Genomic DNA, 11,815 nt, shown 5'->3' with positions numbered 1-11,815 from the left:
CATCCAAAATAAAAGTCTGTGTTTACATAATATATTTGTGTGTGCTGTATATAATTATTTTGTATATATAAATACACACACATGCATGTATATATTTAAGAAAATGTGTTATTCATATATAAAATATTTATATTTATATAATTTAGATTGTGTGTATATATATATATATATATATATATATATATATATATATATATATATAATTATTTGCCCTTAAATTCTGTATATATATATATATACAGAATTTAAGCGCAAATAATTCTTAAATATATACATGCATGCATAGTTATTTATATATACAAAATAATTATATACAGCACACACAAATATATTATGTAAACACAGACTTTTATTTTGGATGCGATTAATCTCAATTAATTTTTGCACAGCCCTAATTTTAAGTTAAAGTTAATTACACTATAATTAGAACTATGTGTTTTGGCAGGGTTTGAACTTTGAACTCAAGAAGGTTTGGGTTTGATAACCTCTCGCTCGAGTTTGATAAATGGCCAGTAGATGTCGCCAAAAGACACAGGATGAATATGAATCAAGACAGAAGACCCACATTTTGATTGACTGTCATATTCACCACATAAACACATGATTTGTTTCTAAAAATATTTAAAACAAAGTGTAATTGTTTGTTAAATTATTTCAGGGTTGATAAGAGATGGGCCTGATTCAGTTGCACTGATTATAATTAGTTCACTTTATAATAACAATGTACAATATCTTTACATGACACTGCGAAGTTTCTAAATTGTAGCGAGTTAAATGTATTGTGCTGTGTTGTCATGTGACGTGTGCATGCACTGTAAGATTTGCTATTTAATTTAATTGTAGGCCTGTTATATGCAATGACAATAAAAGGAAATTGAATTGAACTGATTCCTCAGAAGGTAATAGGTAAGATGAAAATGAAGAATGTTTTCTCCGTACTAGATGACACAAAATCTCATCTCAGCACTCAGATGAATGGCTATGCTATTCTTAATTTTGTCGTTTCATCTGAATAACAATATGTGAGATTTAGTCAGCTGAGACACTTAAGTTATCTAACTTTGTGTCTCTGGAAAATAGTGATATAATATCATATCGGCGGTGCGGCGATAGCTACTGCTCATCAATAGCATGTTTTTTTGCATCTATTTGTTAATGAGGGATATTTGTTGTAAAATGTAGCTATAGTTTTTTTATTTTGAAGTAAAAGGTTAAAATAAGATTTTATTGGCACAGAAGTGCCACTGGCATGTTGTTAGTGTTATTATTTTTTCAATTGAATAATTATTGTAATTAATGGGTTTATTATTCATTCAGTAGGCTATTTCTATAAATTAAAGGGGTGGTAAAATGGCATTTTCACAAGATGTAAAATAAATCACTGATGTCCCCAGTGTGTGTGTGTGTGTGTGTGTGTGAAGTTTTAACACAAAATACCCCACAAATATTTTAGCATGTTAAAGTTGTCACTTTTTGAGGGTTTGCAAAAACGCACTGTTTTGTGTCTGGCCCTTTAAATGTAAATGAGCTGATGCAGCGGGTGGGGTTTCAAGAGCTCACGTGTGTTAGCATTCAATTTGCATGAATATCTTCATTTAAAATATGGGTAATTAAATAAGTAAATATATGCCTGTACAGAATAATTTTACCTTTCAGATAAATCTCTGAACTGATCTGTCATCAGTTATTGAATTATCCAACTAAATAGTCCAAATATAAAATTTCAAACAGTATAGTTGATCTTTTTATTTTACATTATTGACACTTTTTTAAAAAAATTTGTTTCAATTTATTTCCTATATAATAACCCTATAATTGACAATAGTCAATTTATTACCCAATTACATTACATCAATTATAGGTACCAATAATAACAGCCTATATAATGGCAGATGCATCATCATCATCTTGCACATGCTAAACTTATCTCTGAATATGTTACTGTTTAAAAGTAAATCATTGTTCTTCTTAACGTGGGGGAACATCTCACCCTACATCAAAATATACATTAGTGGGGTTGGTATTGAGAGGTGATGGCATAGCTGAAGGCAGATCAATGAAGGGTTCCTCGTGGCTTCATCCAGAGGTTTATCTTCCTCATATACTCACTGCTATACAGTGACCCATGGGTTAATAGAGCAGACGTGCGTTTGTACATCCCATTATCAGTGCAGGACAAACAGTGAAGGTGAAATTCCTGAGAAAAGCCACATATCAAGAGATGATCAAAGTAACTACTAACAACTCCGTGTTAAAGTTGTCCAACCATGTGATGACATTTAGCCCGGTGTCTTTTTGCTTCATTACTTGCTAAATCCATTCCCGTGATGAGATCCGTCGATTAGCCTACTGAAATGGAAAATATGCGAATCAGCTCTGGTTATCTTTTTGAAAGAGGCCTATGCCGTGATAGTGAGCAATTTAAATAATGACCAGTCATTCTCCCGTTCACCTGCGTGCAAACACGGTTTATCTCAGCGAAACATGTGAGGGAAAACGTTAACGACAAGACTAGATGTCAAGGATTAGGTCAAAGAATTACAAGAAATGACAATATTGTGTTCTGCAGCAACAGTGGACGTTTTCAGAACTTTTGCTATGTTTTGACAGGGTTTTCTCATTAACACATTTCATTTTAGGCTGTTCCAGTAACGTATTGACGTCCGTTCAAAGTTATCTGGCCTTTAATCATGTTCTCAAAACCTTAGGTTAGCACAAACCGTTATTTATAGCCTACATCATTCATGTAACTTTTTTCTGAAATATTATTAAGGCATTTCTTGAATAGGGGATTATCACCCTTCCGGGTTTCATGGGCGGGATTTGTCAACTTTGTGCATTTCCACTTCCGACGAAGGCTATATATGTCACTGCTCTGTTCCACTTTGTAAATCTAACCAACAACGCCAACCCTACTTAAAGGGTTAGTTCACCCAAAAATGAAAATTAAGTCATTAATAACTCACCCCCATGCTGTACCAACCCCGTAAGACCTTCGTTCGTCTTCTTCGTTCAACACAAATGAAGATATTAATTTAAAGATATATTTTTTGATTAAATTTGAGAGCTGTATAACTACCACATTGGCTCCTAAGGGACTGCCTCTTGACGGCCCAGAAAGTCAATGAAGAAAATGTTTAAATATCCCAAGTGACTACCGTGGCTCAACTATATGTTTATCAAGCGACGCGAATACTTTTTGTGCGAAAAAACAAACAAAAATAACGAGTTTATTCGACTATTTCTTTTCTTCCTTGTAGGCCAGAACGAGACTTCCTTAGATTTCCACGACGCATGCGCGAGATTTGCGATCTGCTCACACCAGCTTCACTACTTCAGATCGCAATTCTCGCGCATGCGTCGTGAAATCTATAAGGAAGTCTCGTTCTGGCCTACAAGGAATGGACACAAAACTGGACCTGACGAACGCCATTTTTCTCGGGACAAGCGTCCCGAGATAACAGCAGAAAGGCAGATGGGAAATAATTAGCATAGCTGATGTTCATAATGATTTCCGTTATAACTCACAAACTCTCCCTAACCTGAACTCTCCGCAACCCAACCATACGCGCCGACCCGTTTGTCTAAAAGGCTGTCGAGCCCCACTGGTGCGTTAAGCAGTTTCAGTGGCAAACGATTCCGTATGGCATAACAGAGGACTAAAAGGTAAGCATTATGTGAATGCTTGACTAAAGAGAAGCGTCTTTAATCTAGTTTTAAACTGTGTCAGCGAGTCAGAGCCTCGGACCGTATCGGGAAGGCTATTCCAGAGTTTTGGAGCTAAATGCGAGAACGCCCTCCTTTACTGGACTTCGATATCCTAGGAATGACCAGAAGCCTTGAATTTAGTGATCTTAAGGAACGCGGTGGATTGTAGGGCGAAAGAAGGTCCGTTAAGTACATAGGTGCTAAACCATTTAGGGCTTTATAGGTCAGAAACAGTATTTTGTAAATGATACGGAACTTAGGTAACCAGTGTAGAGATGATAAAATCGGTGTTATATGATCATATTTTCTTGACCTAGTAAGAACTCTAGCAGCTGCATTTTGTACTAACTGTAGCTTGTTTATTGAGGATGCAGGACAACCAGCTAATAAAGCATTACAGTAATCTAGTCTCGAGGTCATGAATGCGTGAACTAATTTTTCTGCATCAGAAATAGATAGCATGTTACGCAGCTTAGCAATGTTTCTAAGGTGGAAAAAGGCTGTTCTTGTAACATATGAAATATGATTTTCGAACGACAAGTTGCGGTCTAGTATAACACCCAGGTCTTTTACTGTAGTGGATAAAGTAACAGGACATCCGTCTATATTAAAGTTGTATTGTGAGAGGTTTTGTGAGTAGTTTTTGGACCAATAAGTAATACCTCCGTTTTATCTGAATTTAATAGCAGGAAATTACGCGTCATCCAGCATTTTATATCTTTGAGACACTCTGTCATTTTAGATGAGTTAGTGTTTTCATCTGGTCGTGATGAAATATATAATTGAGTGTCGTCAGCGTAACAGTGGAAATTAATTCCATGTTTTCTTATAATATTACCAAGTGGCAGCATATATATTGAGAATAGCAGAGGGCCTAAAACTGATCCTTGCGGTACTCCATAGTCTACTGACGTTATCTTTGATTTTTTCCCATTTAAACAGACAAAATGAGAACGGTCCGATAAGTACGATCTAAACCAGCTTAATGCCTAACGTAACCTCGGTTCTCTCTAGAAGAGGGAACGGGTATTGCGTAACCTGCCGTGCTCGTGCCATTAGCGTTTTTTTTTTTTTTGCTTTAGTCGATAAAAACCAGAGAAACAGCCTCAGAGCCCTGCTTATATGCTAAGCCACGCCTATACTGGCGGGTTATGACACTGTGAAGGTGCGAGCGCCCTTCATTGGACATGATGTCACGTCGGGCTCAGTGGTAGGCTGCTGCAGTTCCCTATGAGCACGCTAGACACCCTGCTAGGTCTGCTAGCTGCTGCACTGCGTTGACAATGAATACAAAATTAAGGATAGTTTTTTGGCTTCAATATCTCGAAAATACGAATCTTTCCTGTTGCGTAAGCAAAACGTACGCAATGCTCATTCCCTCTTCTAGAGAGAACCGAGGTTACGTTAGGTTACTGAGACGTTTTATTTCTCATTTCTTTTTAGTTAACTGGTATCAGTCTCAGACATGTTTGCCAGTATTTTATGGAAAACTACTTAGGTTGTTCCATATTCTCATGCAATACAGTATATGGAGGGAGAAAGATCTTTCTGAAGATGAAAAGCATGAAATGGTGCAATGACAATTTTGAGTTGCGAACTCAATTTTTTTAAGTTAGGTCAACTCAGTGGTTCTCAACCTCTCCTGCAGGGACCCCCTGACAGGCCATATTTCTGTTTTAACCCTGAAATGGCACACCTGATTCAATTAATTAAAGGCTTAATGAGTAGTTGACTAATTGATTAATTGACTCATTTCTACTTCCTACTCTAAGGACTCATTAAGCCTTTAATTAATTGAATCAGGTGTGCCATTTCAGGGTTCAAACAGAAACATGGCCTGTCAGGGGGAGAGGTTGAGAACCACTGGGTCAACTGATCACTTTTTACAATGCTAAGAAGACCAAACTATTCAAACCTGTCTGAGATTGATATCCTACCAGTTATCGAAAAAGATATGAGAAATAAAACAAACAACTCTTTCTTTGAAAAACTAAAATCTGAATGCTTATTGTACTGAAATCCTACTGATAACTTGCATAATAATTTGTAACACAGATTTCAGTTAGCTGGGATGTTGGATTCGGATGGGAGATCATTCACGCTCTAGCGAATTCCCTTGATCTCTTGAAGGTCAGAGATTACAAGGACTAGAACACATCTCTGGCATGGGCTTTTATCCAGGTTAAACCCAGATTCCTGGTTCAGGTTCTGTTACATATCTGTGTTGGTCTGGAGAACTTTGACCTCAGAGGGAGATTCTGGAAGGTTTTTTTTTTTGTTTACTTTTTTTTTTCGGGAATTAGAGAATTATTGGCCATTTTTTAAACTTAAATCTATTCACATAAAAGTATAAATCAATTTAATCCAAATCCACATATTCACAATGTATACGCATATACATACTAGGCATGTGTGTGAGTGTCCTTAAGCAAGTGTCCCTCCCTACCTTATTATTTCATTTCTTTATAGTGAACAATATTCCTGTGATTGATTCAGCATGTAAAAGGTCATTTAAATGCATCACACCATAAGAATGAGTTTTAATAATTGCTTTAATTTGCCCATCGCCTCACAGTGCTACATGGTGATTCCCTTTTACAGAACAGTGATCAACTGTTAATCTCATTATTGCCTGTAGCGTCATCGTTATAATCAGAGTAAGACAGCTTCCAGAAGAGAAAAGGAGGACAATAAATACATCTCAACAGGTTTTAAAAAAACAAAAAAAAAACAAGTGTGCATCTAAAAGAAACGATAAATGACGTCCTCTCTCACATGTCTCTCTACGACAGTTTAGTCCTTGAAAATGCAATTTGATTCAATCAAAAGTAATGGAAGACATTTTAGATGATGAGATGATGATAAACAGACCTATGTACAAACACTGACTTGTGTGTCTATATTCAAGTTTTAATGACTGTGGATTTATACACTATGATAGTTAAAGGAGCTGTATGTAAGAAATGTATTTCAAATAAAAAATAAAATGGCCCTGATAAGTCACTAGACATTAAGAAATCATGTTTACTTCAAATACTTATATCACTGACAACAGTAGTCCAGCCAGGATATCGTCATTTAAAAAGTGAAGTTGCAGCCCTCAACTGATGTTGATGTTGTCATGTTGTGTTTTGCTCTGATGCTCCACCCTCCACATATCTACCAATCACAAAGTCAGTGGTTGCCATATGGCAACCTCGAGTCAGCGGGAGGGGGAGGGGATACACCGGTCTACAGTAATTTGAAAGTGATTGCAGTACCAGTTTTGGCCACAATCTTACATACAGCTCCTTTAATATTACACCCGATTTGCTGACTAAACTATCTTTGTGTTGAACGTAAGAGAAGTGATCTTTCTTGAATGGCAGCATAGGTTCTCACACACACACACACGAAAACAAGGAAAGTTGCATATTGCTGTCACTTTGGTGCAGCTGTTCGACATTAAATCTCAATATCAAGTCCTTACACCTCTCATCTCAGTATAAAAGACGTCTCTATCTACAGCATTACTTCTTTAAAAAAAAAAATAATATAATAAAAATATCCAGACAATAAAATCACCATAAATCATCGGTAAATAGTAAATACATCGAACGCAATCACATTGAAAGTGTCCGCCCTGTTATCGATTGTCATTTATGATCGAAGAAACAGATCTTGAGTTCACAAAAGGGCAGAGGGAATTTCATAGACAGAAGAATGTTGAAGAGGCATCCAGCGCGGTGGCCACTCTTCCGGTCACGTGACTTTAAGATCCGTAACGTACTGCATAGAGAAATGCTTCACTCAAATAAGTGCCTGGCACCTACAGTGTCCATTACAAGAGGTAGAACTAGAAAATGATAGTCAAATCGAGTGTTTCCCACTTTTTAAGCACAGGAAAGTTTTAAGTAGGCTAATTGTGTCATTAAAACCAAAGTTTCCCTTATTGGGATAAGTAGTTGCACCCACAATTGTGGTTTAGAAATATAAGCTTAAATACGCAAAGTATCAAAGAGAACGGAGATACTAATACAAATTTGTTCATAGACATTTAAAAAAAAAAAAATTGATCTAATGTGCTCATTTGAATGAAGTGCAGTTATTTGGCCAAAAGAAAAACTCAAACTGCAAATTAATTTTATACAATTGGATGCTACATTATTAAGACTGATTATGTCACCATTCTTGTATATTTTCTGCTTCATAAAATATTATGGTTATAAAAAGTGTTTGAAATCTATTGGAACAAAAATCAGTCTGGACCCAGAACTTAAAACTAAAACGATAGCAAACTCCGCCTCCACCCCCCCAAATAAAGTAGGCTAATGCTACCAAAATGTCAGGAGGACATAAAGTTTTACACTTTTTAGTTTGTATTTTGTGCAGCTATTGGTTGTAGTGTTGAAATGACATACATCAATTAGTTTAGACTTTAAAATGAAACTTTCAGAAAAGTTTTTCATTTTCAAACCATCATCTGGACCTAAACGTGTGTACACCTAAACAAGTGTTTAAAGGGATGTTTCAGAGGATGGAGTTTTCCAGAAGAATGTGTTGTTGTCCGAGTCCAAATCGATTCTGATCTGAGGCATCATCTTCTTAAAAGGGTTTAAATCCTGACTAGGTGAAAGCAGAAGAAAGAAATCTGTAAGATATTTAAAAATATATAGCCTTGCATACACACAAAAACATGTGAACTCATAGGCATGCATCATTTATAATGTTAATTGATTTAATTGACTGTCTTAAGACCATGCATTAGACCAGCACTAAAGCCCAACATAAGACCTACTGCCTCATGTTCATACAGTTATCTTAACTGCCTTAACCCGAACCCTTAACCTAACTATAACATTATGCCTAAAGCCAAGTCTTGACCCTCAAACGGACCCTTAAAGGGGTCTCAGAAAGTTAGGAAAGGCCAAAAGGTCCTCACTTTACTCACTCTGATGGTCTAAAAATGGTCCTCACAAAGACAAGTACACACACACATTTGTTTCACTACATTAGTGGGCATTGCCACATTTTTTATATTAATTATATTTTTATGGCCTAACCCAGGCCTACCCGTAAACCTACCCTCATGAAATATAAATACACAAAAATATATTTGAAATACATTTATTTTATGCTAAATACACAACAAATACATTTACATGTTATGTACTTAATATAAATACCCTACAATTGTACTGTTGGTATACTAAATTGGTATACTTAAAGGACAAGTTCTGTATTTTACAATTAAAGCCCTGTTTTAAGATCACTTCTGATGAAATACAATGGTTAAGATTGTTTTTTAGACAGTGCTAAAAATCAGATGTGCTGTTTTATTCCGCCGCCTAGAAACGGAAATGGGGTTGTTTGTATTCTTTTTGTAATTTTATGCAGTCGCGGTATCGTAGGTTACACTATACACGTGGTTTGCTTGCAATTGGCAAAGGTGCATTATCGCCACCAACTGGGCTGGAGTGTCTATTATTCAAGCTCTCAACGGAAGAGCACGGTTGTAAGGCGTTCAAAAAAAAGGTCTACACAGTTTTACAACGAATGGTAAAACACCTGTTGGAAAGCATCTTTTGCAGCGATTTCTGTGTGAGCATATCAGTGAACACCCTAGACCACTCTTTGTTTTATGCGTTTTATGAAGGATTTTTCCTGTGCACCTATGCTACCACAGAGAGCCTAAGTCCCGCCCCTCCACTTCCGGGTCATGGGACCTTATTTCGGAAAAAATATCTGTGGTGGTAGTCAATGGCGAGAGACAACTTATCTTTTTATTGCGTCTGAACTGTCCCCTCAATTACACATATGATGTTTGTCAATTTAAAAGATATTTCTGAAAGTCAAAAAACGTCACAGTTTGTCATAAAACAGAAGAGTAACTTTTAGTTTTATGTGAAAATCACTCAATGAACTACATCTCAAGTGAAACAACGTGCAAGATCCGCTGCTCGTGTGTGTGTGTTACGCGTAACATTATGATTATAACGTAAGACTATAGAAACAATGACAGACATTAGCCTCAGTAAAGTTTGCTTCATTCATAACAGAAAACGTGCGCCTTTGGGGTTTGTAGTCTTTGTAATAATTACGTATTTTCACAGTCTTATACCTCAACGGTTTCACATCAAACTGCGACCTTCTTTACTTTAAAATGTATCTTTTAAATTGACAAACATCATATGTGTAATTCAGGGCACAATTCAAACGAGATCAACATGTTTGTCGTCTCTCGCCATTGACTACCATACAATATTTTTCCGAAATAAGGTGGTCGACCGGAAGGGGAGGGAGGCTCGCTATTGTAGAGGTCTGAGGGTGCAACCACAGAATCTGAAAATTCTCGGGACAGCAGCATTTGTCTAAAAAACAATCTTAACCATTCTATTTCATCAGAAACAATCTTAAAACAGGGCTTTAATTGTAAAATACCGTTCTTGTCCATTAAAGTCTGCTAGATTGGAGCAACTAATCTTTCTTTAGTTATCCGGAAATAGTGCTGAGGTCCAACTAAAGATATACTATAGGTATTTTTGATTCAGCTAAATTGCAAGTATACTTCAGGTACACTTTAAATATCTTGCATTTAAAAACTGATATTATCATACAATCCTTTTTAATAGTGATACTAAAACACACACACACACACACACACGCACACACTTACCTTGACATAGTCACGGAAGGGAAAAAGTGCTTTCCATCAGTAGGGAGTGAGGAAGGACAAGGGCTTATTTCCTATAAGAAACAAACAAACATACTGTTAATGTATATACACACACATGGCAGATGATCAAATCTTAGAGGGTTCATATAAAGGGGTTATGATGCAGCTGAAAAGGAGTTGATTGGTTAGTAGTTAGAATAAAAAGAGGTAGTAAAGAACAGGAAATTCAGACCCACAAGCCATCCAGATAAAGTCAACATGAGAATGTGTTAGCAAACCAATTTACTTCTGTAATGTGAGTGAAAACAGGTATTTTGAGTAAAAAAGGGTATTTAAGACTTGATTTTAATTTCTTACTGACCCTAAACTTTTGAACAGTATGTTCAACGGGTAACAACAGGTGTCTTGTTTTATCAAACACTGTACATTGTATATTCCAAAAATTACAAAAAGTATCGTCAATGCAACCGTTACGGATCTGATCTTGCCAATCATTAAACTCCACATAATTCCCATCCCTATAGACCAGAATAAGTCCTGGTGCTTGGAGAGATTGAGAAATAAGAGGGCTTGATGACATCAGACAAAAAAAAAAGTTATTTTAATGAAAGATTAAGGAACAAATATGTTTTTTCTTTGGAATGAATCATGCAATGGGAAAGTAAACAAGGCCCGTTTTAAACGCATGTTGACTTTATTAATACATCCACACCACAGTGATTAAGCATTTGTTATCGGTTATGAGCGGATTATTGATCCACACAGACCAGGAAACCAAGCAACACCATAAACAAAGAGAAAGACTGGATTAAGAGATGTTTTCTGGAGAGATCACGAAGGAGTGTGTGACGACAGCGAGAAGAGGGGAGGGAAGAGCCATTATTTGAGTTGTTAGGAACAGGACAGAGGAACGTCTGCAAGCCCTGTGCGAGGCCGAGGGAAACCCTGTGTGTTTACTCACTGTCTGAGGGCTTCTCCCCCAGCACGGGATCCTGTTCCATGGTCTCCATGGAGATCTTTATGCTGGGAACATTCTCATTGGCTGGGAAATCCGACTGTGAACGCAGGGTTGGGATATTCTTACGGCTGGAGTTTTACAGCAACACCGGTTCTAAGCGCACAAATAAAGAGATTCCACTCACGTCGTTCATGTCACTGTCGATGCTTCCTTTCTTTTTCTTCTTCTTCTTCTCATCCTCTTTCTTCTTCTTGTCTTTCTCGGGCATGACGTCATCCAGGTAACTGAGATCGTGCTGTGAGAACACATAATCCATGGCTTTTCTCACCGCGACCAATGCAAGAATCTAGAAAACCGACAGAAAGAGATCTCAGGCGCATGCAAAAGAACTAGTATTGGCTGTATTAACCCTGACTTAATAACCAGAAACTAAAAAAGATGAATGGTTTATTTAGCCTTTAGACAAAAGTTTGCATATGCGTTTCTTTTTGTTG

General features: G+C 36.8%; 1 protein-coding gene across 3 annotated transcripts in view; it reads right to left on the bottom strand.

Moving 5' to 3' along the window:
• Positions 1-6,242: 6,242 nt before the first annotated feature.
• Positions 6,243-11,815, bottom strand: part of slc4a4b (solute carrier family 4 member 4b) — a 61,101-nt gene continuing 55,528 nt past the window's right edge. For 2 of the 3 annotated variants that reach the window (XM_089123440.1, XM_039659775.2), the window contains 4 exons: positions 11,506-11,667; positions 11,325-11,418; positions 10,364-10,434; positions 6,243-8,313 (listed from right to left, as the gene is read on the bottom strand). In XM_089123440.1, the coding sequence (XP_088979566.1) occupies positions 10,400-10,434; positions 11,325-11,418; positions 11,506-11,667 (291 nt within the window). In that variant the 3' untranslated portion in view covers positions 6,243-8,313; positions 10,364-10,399. The remainder of the gene's footprint in view (positions 8,314-10,363; positions 10,435-11,324; positions 11,419-11,505; positions 11,668-11,815) is intronic. The other variant, XM_039659776.2, reaches the window with a different exon arrangement.

This window comes from Pimephales promelas, chromosome 19 (assembly GCF_988280905.1).
Source record: "Pimephales promelas chromosome 19, fPimPro1.hap1.1, whole genome shotgun sequence".
NCBI lineage: Eukaryota > Metazoa > Chordata > Actinopteri > Cypriniformes > Leuciscidae > Pimephales > Pimephales promelas.
Note: the sequence above shows the minus strand (reverse complement) of the source record. Positions and strands in the feature narration are given on the sequence as shown.